Raw genomic sequence first — 19958 nt, 5'->3', positions numbered from 1 at the left:
ACGACTGGTGGAAGATGTTGCACACCTCGGACCACTCCCTCCTTGAAAGTTCGTTGAATGCTGGACCAGGGGCGGATCCAGGATTTTCCAGGGGGGGGGGGGGATTTGTACCGAAAAATGTTGACACCCCCCCTTCCCACCAATGTCATTTTATTGAACAATTTGTCAAGCAAAAAAACAAAAACACTGAAAAGTCCTCACTTGCCCATGCATGAGATATTCCACTATTTTTTTCTGCCTCTCAAGTGGGGGGGGGGGGGCACGGGTCGGTCGTGCCCCCCCCCCCTCCACGATCCGCCACTGTGCTGAACTCAACCCACACGTATGCTACCTGTTGCTAGAGTCTTTTGAAATATAATTTGCGTCATAACTCACTGATTCAATCAATAATCCCATACAGAGCGGTCTTACTCCGATCGCCCAATTGAAAAGATCCCTGCGTCCGGCCACGCCCACATGCCATGCATGCTTCTGCTCAGATCTTTTTTTTATGCTTAGCGTACTTTTTTTCGGAAAATCCTGTCAGTTTAACCAGCATCGAAGAAAACATACACATCGTCCTTTTAGAGAGGACGGAAAAACGCTCGTATTAAGATTTCCGCAGAAAGACGCGGAAGATAGACGCGGAGAGTACGAAGACGGAGGCAAATACACGCAGGAAGCATTCACCCAGGAATCTTCGCGGAGAAAGGTGTGCCAACATGGCATTCGGACTACTAGCATTAGCGGTTTTGGCTTCATTCGTCGTTCCCGATCCCGCCCATGGATTTGGAGTACCTGAGTGGACTTGCCAGGTAAAAAAAAAAGAGAATAATATCATGGGGCATTAGTACATAAACTGTCAATGATAAAGTAAAGAATATTTTGTTGATGTTCACCAACCGATTGGAGTGAGTGAATTTAATTAAAACTGCCACTGGGTTGCTAGTAGTAACTTTTATGCAATGGGGTCTAGAAGTCATAGACTTTAGACTAACTTCAATATCTGAAATTTACTAAGAAGTACGGAGAAGTATAGACTTTACCGAGAAGTATATAGACTTGAACTTGAATATCTGAAATTTACGGAGATGACACCCCTTCTCTCTAAGAGTAAACGTCCCCTTGCCACTATTTTCTGCAACTACAATTCATTATCATCATCAATTCATCATCATAACTATCGTCACCACCATCTTCAATATCACCATCATCTTCACCACCGCCATCACCATCATCATCAATCATGATCACCATCATTATATCACCACCACCGGGCTATACACCACCATAATCACATTATCATCTTCCTCCTCCTCCTCCTCCTCCTCAACCAGTGGCATATTAAGGCAAGAATATATCGAGAGGACAGCGATAAATGCGATGGACTACCCAGCTATAGTAACAAGTGAATTGACAAAGAAAAAAGGAAAAAAAAAAAGAATAGTATTACAGCCAATGTTTATGTATTTCATTGGTTTTATAATGATTATTTCTTATGAATTAGCTTTTATTTCCTATCATTCGTTATATATTAGTTGTATTTCGAGATATATTGATGTATTCATCCTCAATGATAAAAAAGTAATTCGCTTGAACGATTTGATAGTTAGTTTCGCCATAACTCATCAAGCCATAAACAGACACATATCTACCCACACCCCCGAACACACCAACGGCACCATGCACAGGCCATAAACACTGATACACACGCAATAGATTCAACGGTCTCCTGTATAGTTTCGTCATCCTCTTTATCAATTATTAGAGAGTTTTTGCAACGGGGACAGATTCAAGAACGCAGTAAATGTATGAACATTCCCGTCAAACGACAATAAACAGCTGGGAGGTTTTTGTTGATAATCGGTGAACCCGAATAGCAGTTTCGTCCTAAGTTTCGGAGCTGACAAATTGCAAATATGCCGTTTGTATAGGAGTCTGGCCAGTGCCGGCCCACAGTACAGAAATGTTTTTAGCCTATCAGAGCGCTAACAGTAAGCCCATGTAGTCACATCTTCCGGATTGTGAAGTCAAAACACTTATGTCTATGTGTAAGTAATGCATTGTTGTAACATTAGGCATCGCCGCAACATTACCGGTTGTAACATGGCCTCTGTTAGCGCATTGCTGGCGCAAACAACGTTTCTGTGCGGTCAGTACAGGACTGGTCGAAACTGCTGTTTTGATTCACCAATTTTCGGCAAATACGTCTTGGTTGTTCATTGTCATATGAAGGGCATTTGACAATATACATTTTTTCTATGTTTTTTAATTTGTCATAGAAGGGGATAACTCTTATATATTTAGCCAGGGTATATCCACTCTCAGCTGTGAGTTGATCCACAGCAGTGACACGACATTTGTTCATGCGACAATAAGCCAGTTCACGGTTAGCTCATGATCAAATTTTCTCCAATGACCTTTGTGATTTTTCATTAGGATAAGCACTATCAATTTCAAATGTAGATGTTGCGTAAGCTTTACCGGTAGAGTATTCAAATTCTAAGAACAAAAGGCATTGTATAGACCAGGTGACTAGAATACTAGTACATCAGGGATAAAGTTTTTGAAATCTGTTTTATTGTCTGCCTTTGGCACGTTTGACTATTGTTTAGGCTACTGTCAAATACCAGTGATTATGAAGGCTCTATTTATTACTCATAAGCTTGGATGTGATAAAATGAATATTTTGAAAGGAATACATGAATAATCATCAAATCACAAATGCCTATGTCAGTGAATTTGAAAGCCACCTTCATGGTTGTCTCCAATGACCTCTTTCTGCTCGTGAGCAGTTTACTACCGTGAACAGGCTTATTGCTCCGGTCTTAATATCGTAGAGGGCATTGGGTTAGAGTTAAAATTGTAATAGAGTTCATGGTTCAGAATGACGTAAAGATAAGGTTTATGTAGTTTTGGAGGTTAGGTTTTATGGTTAATTGGCTTGTGCAGACTTTTCATCAGAGCAATTGTCGCCAGAGCAATTATCATGGAACCCTGCATAACATAATATATGTTATCGTTACCCTTCTCATTCTCAAACGTCGAGCGCCTGACAAGAAGGCAGAGGGTCCCATTTTTAAATTCTTTGGTATGATTCGGCCGGGGATCGAACCCACGACCTCCCGTTCATGAGGTGAGCGCTCTACCACTGAGCCACCATGTCCGGTGGATGTAGCTTGAATCTTCCACCTCACTATTATGTCTACCCGGCGTGGTTATGAGATTGTTTAGAGATAGTAGAAACCCCGGGTAGAAACATCTGTTGTTATTCCCGAAGAGCCTTACAAAGAACTTCACACCTCTTTATTTGGGTATCATGTGTTTAGAGCTTAACTTTTTGGAATCAATACACATTGGCATATTTTCAATACTATAATGCATGTATAGTGTACACAAACACACCGTTAGTCACATAAGATTATATTATGTGCATATAAATGTGAGAAATTGTAGGCCTACATGATGAAGTACAACAGCTTTGGCAACTCTTGAATTTAAATATGTTGTGGGGGGGGGGGAAGAATGAAGAAAATATATATATTAATTATTATAGTGAAAAAAAAAATGAAAATTAGAGAATGATAAATGTGTAGCTTCACTCAAGTTCCCTCAGAGCTGTCATCCATTCTGAATCAATCAAAGGTTGGAAAAAATGCCTCCGCCGGGAATCGAACCCGGGTCCCTGGCTCTGAACGCCAATGTTTTAACCACTAGACCACGGAGACTGGCCAGTAGTTAGGCGAGACCGAGTTTACTAAAGCAGCAGGCAAAGGTTGGAATAGTTTCACATAAGAATATTACGATATTGGAATTATCTAAAGTGGATCAAACCCCTTTTGGATCGAAACAAACAGTTCTAAAGAGCTCAGTTGCAAAAGGGGTTAGATCCATTTTTCATTAAATTTGACTTTTTTGTCTCAATGTATAGATTTTTAGTAGCTCTATAAGATGATGCCAAAGACAAGTTGAAATTTCCATTAAAAAGTGTATAAAAATGGAAAATAAAAATCATTTTTTATTCAACAGGGGTTACATCTATTTCGGTTTGTTCGCAATAGGGGCTAGATCCATAATGGTAATTTTTTTAAGAGAAAAAAAATATGAAGACAGGTAGGTTTCTTTTATACCAAAATTCATGTTCACATGGTAGGGTATTATGTCATGACAATTGAGTTTCGCATAAGAATATTGCAATATGGGAGAATAAAAAAACATGATTTTCTCGGAATGGTCCAAAGTGGATCTATAAACCCTTTTGCAAACAAAATCTTCACGCCTCTCTCGTTTATATATATATATATATATATATATATATATATATATATATATATATATATATATATATATATATATATAAACTATTAATTTAGGCCTACTTCGATGATATTGTGTGTTTTTAATAGGTACGGAGGGGGGGCGGTGACCCATCGTTATATACACACATAACGTTGTCATAATATCACTCGTGAGGTGATTCCTCCTATACACAGGGTTTAACGAGGATGTTCCAACGCCTTTGATGCTATGTCCCGTTCTTACTAATTTATCATCATTGTTACCATGATTATAATCACAAATTTTATAATCATAATCATCTAGGCCCAGCAGATTTCTCTTAATTTCAGTTGGTATTAAATCAAGTTGCGTTGCATTCTAAAAGCACTCCTCCTCTTCTTCAATTTATTGCAGTCATGTGACTGCCTACCCCCACAAAATTTGACGACTTTGGATTTAAGCTCGTCGACATACATGTTGCAGAATCGGTTTTACGTCGACGAGTTCGGCCAGCAACAACTGTGCTACTGTCTCTGCGGGGGGAAGCTCGGTGATAAATGCACGATCCGCGGGGACTGTATCGAAGGGTTGTTCTGCGCCGACCGACCGACCAAAGACAGCCCTTTCGGTGTTTGCGAAGGTAAGAATTTAGGTGCCCCAACCACAACTCCTTGAAAGTTCAATCGGGTAAAACAAGGCTAAACATATCCCAAGTGACCTAATAGAGTGTTGCAAGAAATTTGCAATCGATCGCAAAATCAATTTTAGATCTTATACAATCAATCGCTGGTCTTGTAATCAATTTTTATTTTGCAATTGAATTCTGAATCTGTTTCTTTCATCAACAATCTTAAGTCCTTTACTTGCCTCGTGGCCTTGGGAAGCGGGGTTGCTGGGGGCGTTAACGCACCTCTGAGAATTTTATTGGGGTACTGAATATTATACCTATATGTTATACACCATAGGCATGATAGGCAGCATCCCTTTGAAATCAGGTTAGTGTACATTCTTTTAGCAAAAACTTTTTTGTGGTCGATTGTCAATTTTCTTTTGACCAAAATCACCATTATTCTGGAGGGATTTTTTTTCTTGGCTTGGCATTTTTTTTTGGCCAAATTCACCCTTCATTTAATTTCTGAGTGAAACCAGCATGCATCCACTCTTCAGAAATCGTTCCACCCACCCCCCTTCTACCCTTCCCCCATTTACTTTAGTAAAGATCGATCTATATCACTTGTTAATTTGCAATTGATTGCAAATATTTTCTTGTAAAATCCCCCCAGTCTGAGATCATGACCATGAATGGATGCCCTATTGCTTAGCCACAATGACCTTCTAGCTGGTGCCCCTTTTTGTTTGAAATGCAAAAATGCACCATTTTACAATGAAAAAAATACACCGAACATTGATCTATTTGTATTTCATATTCAATTTTGTTTATCCAATCAGAAAAACAAATCTAATTGATCTATAAATACTGTCAAGATATTTTTGACTGAATAAAATACAAATTTTAATCGGCCGGGGAGATTGATGTAACGGTATATTAGCCATAAAATTGGAGAGGTGTTTACGGTCTATTTATTTTTCAATTTTTGAAGCACTTAATAGTATTGCCGGGTACAATCTTACACGGCCTTTAAAACATACAAACTCTGTTTAAACAAAAATATACAACGCTGTTTAGTTTAGAAAGAAAAAAAAACGTGACAGTAGTTGTTTACCAGTTAAACAACCATGCTGAATTTAATGAGACATAAGTATTACAAATTAAACTTTGTTGTTTAAGATTTTATAAACGTGTTTATAAAATAGTCGTGTGAAAATATTAAACAGTGTTTTTATGATACAGGTTACAACTAGGACCTCAAGATTTTGTTTTGTTCTTTTTGTTTGTTTTTAATCAAATCAATAATCACTTTCATTTAAATCTTTATTTTGTTCTACTTTTAGATAGATGCGAGAAGGACCCTACGTTCAAGTGCAAGCTCTATGAGACATGCGTTGTAACTAAAGACGGGACTCCCAAATGTGAAAGCCTTGTAAGATATTGTGCTGATAACTACGACTTTCCTGTTTGTGCAACAAACGGCAACGAGTTCAAGACTTTTCGGATCAGGTATTTAATACAAATCGTATATCCGTTCATTATCAAAGTATATCCATTTCTTTATATTTCCACCATTAAAAAAGGTTTTAAGAATTTTTAATGTTTCATCTGTTTTCCTATATTGTGTACTAAAAAGTTAATAAAATATCCTATTCTAATTTTTTTATTATTATTATTGTATTTTCAGTATATCAACAGACAAATCATTTCACATCCACTCCTGAAAGAACAAAAACTTTTAGTGGTCATGACCCATTGATAAAGTGAAATGCATTTATAGTACATAACATATGGGGCAGCCCTATGCATATGACATCGCAAGTCCAATACTTCTAATGAATTTCTTGGTGCATGTTCGGTTCCATTGCATTTGCTCCGGCGACAATTCCTCCGCAGTAAACTCAACATACTAATCGAATGACCAACTTCAATCCTAAATTTGGCACTATACCACATCCTAAACCTAATGTAAAACCCTTGTGCAGCCCTAATCTTACATATCTTAGACGAAATGAATCCCGGAGCAATTGTCGCCGGAGCAAATGTCGTGTGACCGCATGTTCACACAGTCAGTCACATCAAGAGAGACTGAACATGACCGATCAAATCTCCATTATGCCTACATTATTTAAAATGGCGTACGATTTCATTTATGTGTGACTCTGGCTGTATTGACCGTATTTTTAACAGGTGTGAGTTGGCCCTCAAGAACAAAGAACTTGATAAATTGATGCAGCCCCGGTTTCAGCACGTCACAATAGGGACCTGTCCAGGTATGTTTATCATCAATATCCATAATTAAGCTGGGTAGAGCTTGTACGCTTGCACAAGACATAAGGCCGAAGAAAAGTAATATATGACACAAAAAGGGGACTCCGGGCTAAAAATATTTGTATCTAAATAAATAGAGTAACATTTACATAGCATAATGCTGAAAATTTCATTAAAAATAACGATAACAAATAACGAGGTTATTGAAATTTAAAGTTAAGCAATATTTTGTGAAAACGGTTATATATTCATCATCATGGATATTCATTAGGTGGGCTGATGATGTAACATCCTCACTTTCCTTTTTCTTGTGTTATTACATGAAGTCATAATTGTTTCATTTTTTCATACATCTGTATTAAAAGATTCAGGATATGTCTCTCTCATAATGAATAGGTTGCCACAATGAATATCTAATGCACTAAATCAGTTGTCAATCCGATTTTCCAAGTTCTTGGAGGAAAATGTGAATTAACCTAATTTCATGAAGACAAAAAAGCAAGTGGGGATATGATATCATCAGTTTGCTCATTGAATATTCATGAAGACATGCCTACAACGGTTTCACTGGAATAATGCAAATTTTTAAAATGTCATCATAGCTTTGTTTTATTACTTGTCCGATTTTTATCAGTTTTTTGTTAATGTTTTATTTATCAGATTTTCTATCTATTCATATCATATCATTTGGAGCCTGGAGTACCCCTTTCGCAGTTGCAACGGGGACAGATTCTAGAACATACTAAATACATTAAAATGCGCATGTCAAATTACAATGATCAGCTGAGAGGCCCGAGGTCTTTCTCTTTGTCCTAGGATTTGGAGCCGACGAAAACTTGCAAATATATCGTTTGTCCAGAGTCGCGGACGAAACTGCTGCTTTGATTCTCCGATTTTCGACAAAGGCTGCTTTGACTTGAAGGGATTTTGACAATATATTCTCTATGTTCCAGAAAGCGTCTGCGTAGTGGTTGCGAAAAACCCCTACTGAGCAGCCGTATAATATGTATAATGTAAGAACCAGTCTCTCTGTATTTTTTTCTCTCATCAACAGGTGATCTTAACCAAGCCGTTCCGGCACCGATCCCTCTCTATTAAACTGGACCTTGCATTCAACATTGTACAATCCACTCATCAATAGGGGATAGGTTTCACCAATCGTCATAGCTCATAAGCGTCGAATTCACGAAAAATCCGATAAAAATTATTTTCAATCTGTACCATTCTTTAACCAATTTGTGAAAAGTTCATTTAGCAGCTTGTGCGATCATTAAGATTCGTAATATTGGAAAACTAGAGTCAAAGTGAAATGTATTAATCATTAACACAATAATAATTTACGAAATATTAGATAAGCTCTTACTCAGAGGTCTAAATATGAACAAAATGAAAGTAAATTACTACAATACGAGGGAGCGATGCTAATTATGGCATTTCGCATTAACAAGACACCATGGCCCGTATTCTGGCGTCGAGTTTAATTTAAACTCTGGTTTTAAGTTGTGGTTTAACTATGGAAAGCCAGTTGTTACATAAATCTCTAACAGTAGAGGTTCAATGTATCAGCTCATTTGACTCCGAAAACATTATTTACTGCCTGGGAAGGATATGTATGACAGTTGTCTTCACCATTAAAGAATTTGTAAAGAGCACAGTAAACATGAGAAGCAATCACTGTAAACAAAAATTTGAAACGTTTGGCATCCCATAATATTAGAACAGAGTTAGACCATGGTCTAAGTTAAACCTGACTTCAGAATACGGGCCCATGGCCCTGGGAAGCGGGGGTGCTGCCTGTATTATTTTCCATGGGCAGCAACCCCAGGAATTCTGGACGGTGTGACAAAGTGGAGAAACTTAATGTAATAAAAAAGTACATATACTTTTTACAGAAACCCCCTTTTTTTGCTTGTCAAATTGCTCGGGAGGTAAATGACCATCATTTTCTTTTTCGGTGATTTTTTTTTATGACCTTTGTTCTGGAGTGAAACCTTTTTTTTTTGCTTGTCAAATTGACATCAGCACCCCCAGTCAAAAAATCGTTCCCAGGGCCCTGCAAGACACAGTGATATGCAACGACTGCATGTATACACTTGATTTAGAACTTGAATATGTAATAATGGAGCTTAATTTCCCACTTTTGCAATTAACTAATAAAACTTTAGAGCTACATGAACTATTTCATTTTAAGCAAAAACAATCCACTACGGCTCTGTGGTCAAACAATGGCAAATACCTTGAAGTTGTCTTATCTATTTGCGAGAGTTTATTATTTTAAATTGGCTTTTGTTATTTTTTTAATATGATTTGTGTCATTACCATTATCGTCATCATCATCATCATCACCATCACCGTTGCTGCAATAATTATTTATGTTCAATGTCGTTACTATTGATTTTGTATCATTATCGTCATATACAACAATGTTGTTATTATTTTCAGTGTTATTGTTATAATCATAATTATCAAGATAATTATTATTGTTGCTTTTAAATATTGTTGTTATTTATTCATTTTTCCTATCACTTTTGTAATTCCGATTATTTTCGTTGATATGAATTTTATTCATATTACTTTATTATTGTTATGATAATAATTTTTTTATTTTTAATGTTATCAATATCATCATCATCCCCATTATAATTATCAGTACTACTATTAGTATAATATTACCTCATTATTATTATTATATTTGTTACTTTTTCTCGTTGCCGCTGTTTATACTATATTATTATTGTTATAATTATTATATTTCTTATTATCATTATTATTAGTAGTAGCATTATCATCATCATCATCATAACCATAGCCATTGTTATTGTTGATATTATTCTTATCACTATTTTTGTGTGTTGTATTATCATCATCATGATCAGTATCATTGGTTTTATCACCAACGAGAAGAGAAATGCTAGATATAGATACAAACTTAATACATTATTTATTTCGTCCTTAATTCCGCGTTGTTTTCAAATTTTATACAACTTAACAAATATTTTTATTTTTGTCATGATTATTTTCTGAATGTGTTATCCATTATAATATTGTCATCATCATTTTCGTCATATTTGTTGCTGTTTTTATTATTATTACTATATCATCATCATCATCATCATCATCATCATTATCATCATTATTATTATTATTATGTTTATTAATATTATTATCATCACCATCATTATTTTTGTTATTATTATTATTCATTATTATTACAACTACTACTAATATTGTTAACATAGCCGTCATTATTGTTATAATTTTAGATATATCATTATCATTACACTTTGTCATCAATATTTCTGTTTTTTTATTATTATGACGTATTATTATCATCTTTGTCATTTTCATATTATTTTTTGAAAATAAATGTCCATATTATCGACAGGATTCTACTCATTACAATCACCATCACTACCATCACTGCTACAGATGAACACCAATGGTTGTTAAATTGAATTGTCTAAAGTTAAAGACTTTAGCTGGAATCGGGGAGTTTATGACTTATGTTTTATTCCATTTCATGTTCTCTCATATCTGATACATATCCAATTACCATACTGTTTGACGATTTTATTTCAACCAATGATAAGGGGAAATAGTATTGTCACGATTGCTACATCAAGAATCAGCAACCAAGTGCCAAGTGTATGAGAAATGCATCATTGTCTGATTATTTTGATCTCGTAAACATAACGATTTTCCAGGCAGACATGCATCTGTGTTCTCAGTTGATAAAGTATCTTCCCCAAGAAAAAAATGTTATCGTATTTTCCTTCAACCTGTCAACCATTTAATTAGTCCAGATTGGACTTTGATGTATGGATCTGCCCCGTGTCCTTCCATGGAAGATGCCTTCACGGCAAGTGGTTTATTTCCATTTGGTCTAATGCCAATTCGTCTAATTACCAACTCGTCTACCATGATGTGGTCTACCATCAGTTCGTCCACTATCCACATGGTCTGAGTGCCATTTCGTCCATTCACCAGTTCGAGTAATAGCCAGTTGGTCCAATAGCAATTTAGTCCATATATCATTTGGTCCAATTGGGCGAAATGAATGGAAAGAAATGGGTATTAGACCAACTGGTTTTGAGATGAAATGGGATAGACGAATTGGTGATTAGACGAAGTGAATATTAGACCAAATTGCTATTAGACCAACTGTCTGTTAGCATGGTTAGACGAAATGGACGAAATAGCATTATAGACTAAATGAAGGTAGACCATGTTATCAGTGGACGTGTTGGCAATAGACCAATCGGTAAATTACCCATAAAAGTTACTAGTACAGTAACTTTGCCATCCATTGGTAACTTCACCGAAATCCTTGATTCTGATTGGTTGATTAGCATTGTTACCATAGTTAACAGGATTGGATGGCAAAGTTAATATAATAGTAACGTTTGTGCAATGATGCCCCCCCCAAAAAAAAAAAATCATTAGAAGGCAATTTGTGATGGAGGGCAGGTGCGTTTGCGTATGTGTATATGTGAAAGAGATAGAGAGAGAGAGAGAGAGAGGTGGGAGGGGGATGGGTTGATGGAAGTGGCGCCACTATAGGGTGTAGACAGCGGGGAGATGTACCCCTGCAGTTATAACATTTGTGTGCCCGGCTTTGTGCGTGTGCGTGGGAGGGAATGTGTGTATTTGAGTTTTATCAGACGTGTATCAATCAGATATGATTATTTACGTCTGGGACCTACCTTTAACGTCACCATCCGAAAGACGAGACCAGGGCTCGAACCTCTGCATCAATTTGTAACTTCCCCGCATGCATAGCTTGGATTACAGGCGCACGCCCAGGGGCCTGTTGACAAACAGATCATTCATGAATACTAATTACCATATATCGTGAGTTCCACAGTTGGTATAGTTTTCTTAGTCAGTCTATACTATTGTATTTTTGGCATTTCATTCTATTATCATTTTCTTTAGTGGATGGCAAATATTTTTGTAGAACTCACTCTGTGGGTAATTGTTAACACAAAATGAATATTTGTATTTTGTTTTGTAATAAATAGTTTTGGATGAAATCGTTAATATGGGGCGGGGGGGGGGGGAGGAAGGCAGAAAAAACATCCCACGTGTTTCAAGGTTGAAAAAATACATACTGTATATGAATGAACACGCTTTATCATTATCGTGATACGATAAAATCAATTAAATAAAATACTAATGTTTTCCTTGCTTCACTCTCTGGCAGTTTCACACACTTTTTTTTTCAACATGTTTTTATTAAGGATTACATTCAAATGGATTACATAAACTCCAGATAAATACAAAAGAATACAATTCTTCATTTTTATATCAACAAGGATGTGCAAAAACTAACTAAACTGAGCCCCCAACCCTTTATGTATATTAATAATAATTAATATTGAATGACCGAATGATTTGCAGGAAAACAGAAATCAACACCCCCCCCCCCGCCCCACACACCCAAACACATAATAGCGTATAGGACTAGATCACGTAGATGGCCGAGGAGCTAGGGTTGGGGACTAGGGGAACATGTCCCCTAACAATGTTTTACGATCGACCTATATACAAAATTTGTTAAATTATATCAAAATTTGATTTTCATTTCAATCAGTGTCATTACTCTCAATGAGGTGTAGGGGTAGCCGGTGAACAAATGTAGTATAGGCCCCGTTCTTCAGATAACCATAACGATTTCACCATCAAGTCAGGGAATCATTAAAAAATGAATAATTGAGAGAAAAATCAATTAAGAAATATTTCAACCTATGAAAGAAATATTGATCAGGGAAACACATCCCATTGCCTCCGGGGGGTAAGCTCGGGAGGATTAAATCCTCACGCATAACGACTATTTTTTTTTCATTTCATAGGTTGCTGTATTCATATCTTCATGCTCTATTTGGCCTTATATGACCTATCTATGCTAAGGTGGGCTTTTTTTACACTCAACTCTTCACTATTTTCGGTTTCTGTTAAAGGTAAACGGTGAGGGAGGGATAGATAGATTGAGTGAAGTTGAAATTGTACTGTTACCATGGAGAGTACGCTAAACAAACAAGAAGATAAAAGAACGATGAGATATAGAAAGATAGAAGGGGGATAATGTGTGTGTGTGTGAGTGCGTATGTGTTCTTATGAATGAGGGAGGGGTGACGGAAAATGTACAGAAAATTAAAAAGGGAAACAGCCTTTGAAAGAGACGGAAAGAAAGGGAGGAAGGAAGAAATAAATAAAGAAAGAAAGAAAAAGATCGATTCACCGGATGAGATAAGAGAAAAGTTGAACAAATGAGAGAGGATGAGGGATGAAGAAAATGAAAAGGATGGGGGAAAATTAAGAAATTAAGAAAGATATAGGGAGAAAGGAAGAAATTAATATATAAATAAAACATATCGACTCACAGATGGTCTATAGCGAAGTGGAACAAGTTAGAGAGGGTGGGGAGTTAGAAAGAAGATGAGGGGGACAGAGAGATAAATAAAGAGAAAAAACGAAAAGAGGAAATAGAGAAAGAAAGAAAGAGAACAAGAAAAGGGAAAGAAGGAAAGAGAGAGTTGAGGAGTCATGGGGGAGGGGTGTTTACCCCTCACTAATACACCCCAATCTCTAATACACTTGTGTAAACCGTGAAGGATATATTTCCCCGCTAATACCCAGATTTCTTTCGCTCAACACAACAAACTGTCGAATGCTACACCAAACTATTGTTTACCAGACGCACACACACTCAAGCGTCTCAGCATTCCCATTGAGAAATTCTACACGTGCCAAGTATACAGTATTGGAATATTGATTTATGCTCGTCTCAAAGTTTTGGATCGCACCAGTCGATAAAAAAGACTATACATACACTCAAGTTAGTCGGTCATTCTCAACTGTGATATCGCACCTCTAACTTCCATCCCACTTATTATTTGTACCAAGGAGGGAAACAAATTTGCTCGCTGTAGAGCAAACTGCAAAATCTGGATCGTGAAAATTGGCATGGCTGGCAAAAAGTACAAGGTTGGTTGAATAGTTCAATACAATGAAAAGCTGTGATTTTCTTTTCATCGCGAACCGCTTATACGTGCATAAAATATATCTGAACATATACAATATAGTTGAAGTTTGAAATATATCTCAAGTGTGAAGACTCGGATCGTGCTCGTTGCATCACTAAAGACTGGAATAACATTTCGAGCGAGTAAACTTCCGATTCTTCCATCTGTACATGGAATAATGGATCCACTATGTCCGCGCTCGCCCAAATCTTGGACGTTTATTCGATAAATCTGGCCAGCAAGACTGGCTCTGTCGTGGGTTGCACCGTCCCAGTAGAGGTTTCGTCGCGGGACACCATGGCTGATCCTCGCCCTAGCAACCGAATTCGGGGATCCGACGGCCACGTCAGGTTTTATTCTGAATCTGCCGTTGAGTTTTACAGGCGGAATTCGTACAGTGAAAGGTCCTCATGGAGCTACGGCCGAAAGGTATGTTTAATATTGTATTTGAAAAACTTTAGATGGTGTGTTGTTTTACGTAGCCCTTGAATGATAGTCTGCTGGCGTTCGCAGAATGTGACGCCGATGTGACGGTTGATAGCCCAATATCATTTGAATCAGTTGTTTTACGAAAAGTCCATGAAGTCACTGGAAAATGATAATAAATGTCGATGATAATGCTGATGATATGATGATGATGATAATGATGATGATGATGAAGAAGAAGAAGATAATCGATGATGACGATGAGGATGAAGATTAATAATAATAATGATCTAATAAGAATAATGGTGATACTATGATGGTAATAATAGTAATGAATAGTGAATGATGATGATGCTGAATAAGATAATATGATTTGTACCGATAAAGTAAAATCAGACAAACAAAAATTAAAATTTTGATCAAAATCGAACAAGGATTAAGAAAGTTGGATGTTCGTATAGTGTATCAACATACAGACAAATCGTCTCACATCAGCTTCTGAAAGAAAATAAATGAAATAGTTATCATGGAACATTATACATTTAAAAAATATTCATTTTATATTACATATGGAGCAGCTGTTCTCATATGACGACACAAATCATAAACTGTAAATTCTAATCACATCTTTTAATCTTTGTTGACTTCTTCTCAAACCTTCACAAAGAGTTTCATATTTATTTCTCTTGTATTTTTACAACAAACTTTTCTTCAGGGTAAACATTTATTTATTTCCCCTTTAAGGTTTGCAATATTATAACGGTTTGCAGGTCTATGCTTCTCTTTAAAAAATAAATAAATCTAAAAAAAAAAAAAAATCTTTATGAAAATACTTTACGATATACTCCTTCGTTTTTATCTGACAATGAATTAAAACTTTGAAAATATTGAGAGTAAGATTTACCAAAACAATACACAAGGCTTGGAAGGCTTTAAAACTCCATATTTTGAAATGCACATATTTATAATATTTTTCATTAATCTTTTAAAACTATCCCAAACCACAGAGGTACCTGTTACATTCAAGCTACTGCTATTTTTAATTAACAAGATATACAATAATACATCAGCACAATCCACAATCAGTAAACGCTCAAGCACCTTAATGTTAACCTCTGTGACCTTTTAGCACCTACTCAAAGATAATCGGTTATTGTTATAATGATATATATATGTAATACTCCTCACGTATATGTAATACTCCTCGATCCACTGATTAAGCAGAGGCGGAAACAGGGCTTCGAAAAGGGAGGCGGGGCACGTATTTTTTTTAGCAGTAAGAATATAACAATAATGGGTCGCCATGCCCAAATCTATCACTCACTCCCCAATGATCTTCATTCAAAGGGAAAGTTCAAGTTGGTTGTAATAATAGCAGAAAAGTCGAGAAAAAAATGCTGTCGAAGGTTTTATGGATATTTTGTCAAAGAATAACGGCGATATGAAGTTTAACATTTTTATTGTTTTGACGTTGCATACGAGCAGCTCCTCTGTATTGCAATATAACTTCAGCAAAAAGCTATTATCTCAACAATTTGAACATTATTGTATTTGTGCGGTTGGATATCTTATCAGAAATATAAGCCTTTCTACTTAGGAAAACTATTTTTATTCATCATGTTCCGTTAACTGTTAAAAGGTTCGAATTTATGGAATTTATATTACATGAGATATTGATGAGCTTATTACTCCCATTATGACGTCCGTGGCGTCGGAGATAAATGCTGCAGTCACATTTCCCCTACGGCTGCTGTACGGCGAGTCGAAAACAGCCGACCGTTTCATTCATATTGATTCGAACCACCTATATGCAGCTAGTACAACAAAATGTTAAAACAGCTGTTTACGACTTGCCGTACAGCAGCCATAGGAGAAATGTGACTGCAGCATTAAAGTTTAAAATCCATAATGTAAACGCTCTTATAGTCTGTGATGAATTTTCGTCAAACCTTCAACAATATTCTTCTCTAATCCTGAAACCAGCTCCTCGGCAGGAACAGGGTGAACTTCTCCTTTAAGAAATAAACACGGCTTCGTTCTCAAGGAGAGGGGGGGGGGGCATAGGAACTTAGGAAGGGCACACCAGTATGATACAACTTAACAGACATGGATTGGGGGAGGGGGCAGAAGGTGCGACCGCACCTCATAAATTGAGTGATGACCTCTTTTCTTTATCGCTTGTATTCCCCCCCCCCCCCCGATAGACCAATTGTTCTTCATGTTTCAGTGGTGACTGTTTTTTAAAGGGGGGGGGGTGGCGCTTGTAAAATATTTGGGACAAAATGCACCCCCTTCAGAAAAGATCAACCCCTGTTTAGTGTATTCTGTATATGCCCACATCTGCGTCAATTTGGCGTTGGGGGGGGGGGGCTATTCGCCCCCCTGTGCCCTCCCAGACCTGTATCTGCTCCTGTGTACATGAAATAGATAAACCATTTATTGAAAGGAGAATATCATCCATTATAAACAAATACAAGTATGTGACTTTGACTTTAAATGATAAGCAGCATGTACATTTTGGTGCCATCTTTTCAACGTGTTTGAGAATATGGAATCATCGGCCGACATTCAGGACGTTTCTGATCATGATGTATAGATACGTTTATTATTGACAATTACATACCCATTTACTACACCTGGGTGAAGAGTAGCAACTGCAGATAAACACCTTGCCAAAGGGCGCGAGTGCTGCGTTGGGATTTGAACCTCGGACCTTGTGCAAAGTCCGGAGACCTGTCCACTGAACCACAACACCTCTATAAACCTACTTTGCAGAAATCACTATCGTCTGAATAAAGTCCTAATTCAAATATTATTAAAATGATTCGTTTTTTGAAGGATGTAATAAATTGAATTTCGATGGCAATATCAGCCTGTGAAGATTTCATCATATTGCAATTCCTTAATACAGTCTAAAAAAGAAGGAACGACCAGGGGAGAGAGAGACAGAAAAAAAAACTTGACCAACCATTTCATAAAATGTGGAAGATGTACTTTTAGATGTTCTCACAAAAAAGATGATTTGTTTCTTATTTTGGCCTCTCCAACAATCAACAGTACATCGATTCTTCTTCCTGTTTATGATATGCCTACTTTCATTAATTGTGTACGATGAACTAACCGTATAATTTTGAAACTTGTAAAAAGAAAATCTGCCTCGTCCGATCATACTGTTATATCTGTTGTTTGGAAAATGGATGATATCTGAAGTGTTCCGACATGTCTCGATCACGTCTTGAAATAACAAGCTATAATTCCGAATGTCCCAAATCATGTCAGCTGTCATCAAATGTTTATCGTGTCCGGATCGGATTTCGGGTATCTTTGCGTCACGCCCTAATCGGGGTCGTGATCCGGGATGCACACATAACCATGGCAACGCTGTAAACGCTTGCCTCTGCATCCCCGGATGATGATACAAGACCTTCGCGGTCAGTTGGAATTGACCCCCGCACCAGCCACTTTACGGTTGTCATGTTCGAGAAACGCCGGTGGGACTATGTGGGTTTGCCTTTGTTTGACTGATGATAAAGTTCAAGTTACACCGGGTAAACCGACTCCAGACCGTTCACATCTAATACGTTATTACCAATGACATACAATCAATCGGTTTGGAGTCGGATTCGTTGGTGTGACTGTTACGGTATAACATGATAATGATTGTGGTTTAAGACTCTGGTGGCCATGCTCTGTAATGTGCATTTCTTGCATATTGGAAATCAATAGTGGACATTACTTTGGTCAGCTTAAGTGTCATTCCTAGAATCGTTCAATGCATCGCTGAGTCAAATCACCCAGAAATAAGAGATTTCCAATTCCCTCAGCTGATTATCTGCACCATGAAACTTTTGCCTCCTTTTTGGCGAGAAAACTTCATCTTGCTTGCCTCTCAGAATTCACTTTATAATGTCATTCCAATGAACAAATCGATGTCCTTATGTAATGATTTGAGAAATCATTGATTCAATAAAGATATTGTAGATTTTGGTGACATGATTGATTGAATCGTTAATTCCATATATTCCATTTATAAGTAAAAACAACAAAATATAACAAAATTCAAATTATACATAATAAAATTGAAATGTTTACTTCATCGTTAGGGAGTGCTTTTTAATACCGTGTGTAGATTTAGTGTCATGTTTCTTTTTGGTCATTTCGTAATATTAATATTGGCCATTATACCAAATACCAATGGGGGAATAATAAGTTCTATTCTCCTTTCTAAGTTGCCCCGAAGTGAACATATTTCTTGAAGAATGATCTCTTTGAAAATCCTATAATTATGACAGGATTTATATGGATGGGCATACCACCTCATAAAACAAATTGAATTATCATTGTTGCACGCATCGTTTACATGATGATATATACTGTTTACAAGATTGAACTTTGTTCGGTTTAATGTGTTTGTTATTCCATGTCATGAACGTCTGGCCCTGGGCAACCATTTGGATTATTTTTTTAGCGGATTTACGGGAGAGAAAAATCGTCATGTCAAGTTTGAGAAAGAAAAAAAATAACATACACGGTCACGCTATATGAATTTTATTCAATCATGGACACAATGATAGAAAATATTTTCAGCAGAAACTTGATAACAGTAAAACGAGAGAAAAGGAGGGAGAGAGGGGGGGGGGGGAAGAAGACGAGAAAATGAAATCAATTTAAACTAAAGTGTATAGGTCTCCCGTACACAGCAGTAGGGCCTACTTACAATCCTCGGTTACAATCTATGTGGATAATTTAAACAACAGTTACTGTTTACTCTTTTTAAATTAGCCACAGAGAAAAAAGAACATAAATGTTTTATCGGACTAGCCGAGTAATAGGAAATAGCCTGCACTCTAGCGAAAAAATGATAAGGTCAAACTTTACATTATGAATATGAACCATATATCACATTCACCACAAAATATTGAAAGGGATTAGCCCAGATGTAGCATAGGAACGTTTGGAAATTTCAATGTTTTGGTTGTAGTTAAGACCAAGGGCCGATCAACAAAGACAAAAATACAAATTCAAGGTCGGTGCATATATATATGTGCATTGATAATAGTCATCCATGGCAGTTAAATGCAGCGGACCCTGTCCTTTTTAATTACAATAGAATAAATATAAAGGGTCTTCATGGGTCCGTGTAATGGGGACGTTTGAGGTGTCACAGACCAGATAATCGCCCTTTCTGTGCGGTAATCTTTAAATACAGTGCTGACCTGATTATTTTATATATTCATATATTTGTAATTCGTATAAGTTAAAAATGTGGCTCCATCAGTCGTTTGAGGCCCTACAACATAAATATAAATATACCAAACATAAAGAAAAGTAAACAATTTGAAGTTAGTACCAACAGTTCAAAACAGATA

General features: G+C 36.7%; 2 protein-coding genes across 2 annotated transcripts in view; both read left to right on the top strand.

Moving 5' to 3' along the window:
• The first annotated feature begins 377 nt into the window (after positions 1 to 377).
• On the top strand, positions 378 to 10071 carry LOC129263227 (uncharacterized). The gene is made up of 5 exons (XM_054901146.2): positions 378 to 794; positions 4672 to 4897; positions 6211 to 6376; positions 7058 to 7140; positions 8193 to 10071. Exons 1-5 carry the CDS (start codon positions 702 to 704, stop codon positions 8234 to 8236), a joined length of 612 nt encoding a protein of 203 aa, XP_054757121.2. The 5' UTR covers positions 378 to 701; the 3' UTR covers positions 8237 to 10071.
• Positions 10072 to 14352: 4281 nt separating this feature from the next.
• LOC129263228 (uncharacterized) overlaps positions 14353 to 19958 on the top strand; it is a 46905-nt gene continuing 41299 nt past the window's right edge. Inside the window, exon 1 of the mRNA XM_064100426.1 lies at positions 14353 to 14592. Coding sequence (XP_063956496.1) covers positions 14353 to 14592 — 240 coding nt within the window. The remainder of the gene's footprint in view (positions 14593 to 19958) is intronic.

This window comes from Lytechinus pictus, chromosome 6 (assembly GCF_037042905.1).
Source record: "Lytechinus pictus isolate F3 Inbred chromosome 6, Lp3.0, whole genome shotgun sequence".
NCBI classification, from domain to species: Eukaryota; Metazoa; Echinodermata; class Echinoidea; order Temnopleuroida; family Toxopneustidae; genus Lytechinus; species Lytechinus pictus.
The sequence above is the reverse complement of the archived record's forward strand: the minus strand, read 5'-3'. Positions and strand labels throughout refer to the sequence as shown.

Coding starts and splice junctions, on each gene's coding strand:
- LOC129263227 (XM_054901146.2), top strand. CDS start 702: ATGGCATTCGGACTACTAGCATTAGCGGTTTTGGCTTCATTCGTCGTT. Junction 795..4,671: donor TACCTGAGTGGACTTGCCAG/GTAAAAAAAAAA, acceptor AATTTATTGCAG/TCATGTGACTGCCTACCCCC. Junction 7,141..8,192: donor CACAATAGGGACCTGTCCAG/GTATGTTTATCA, acceptor TCTCATCAACAG/GTGATCTTAACCAAGCCGTT.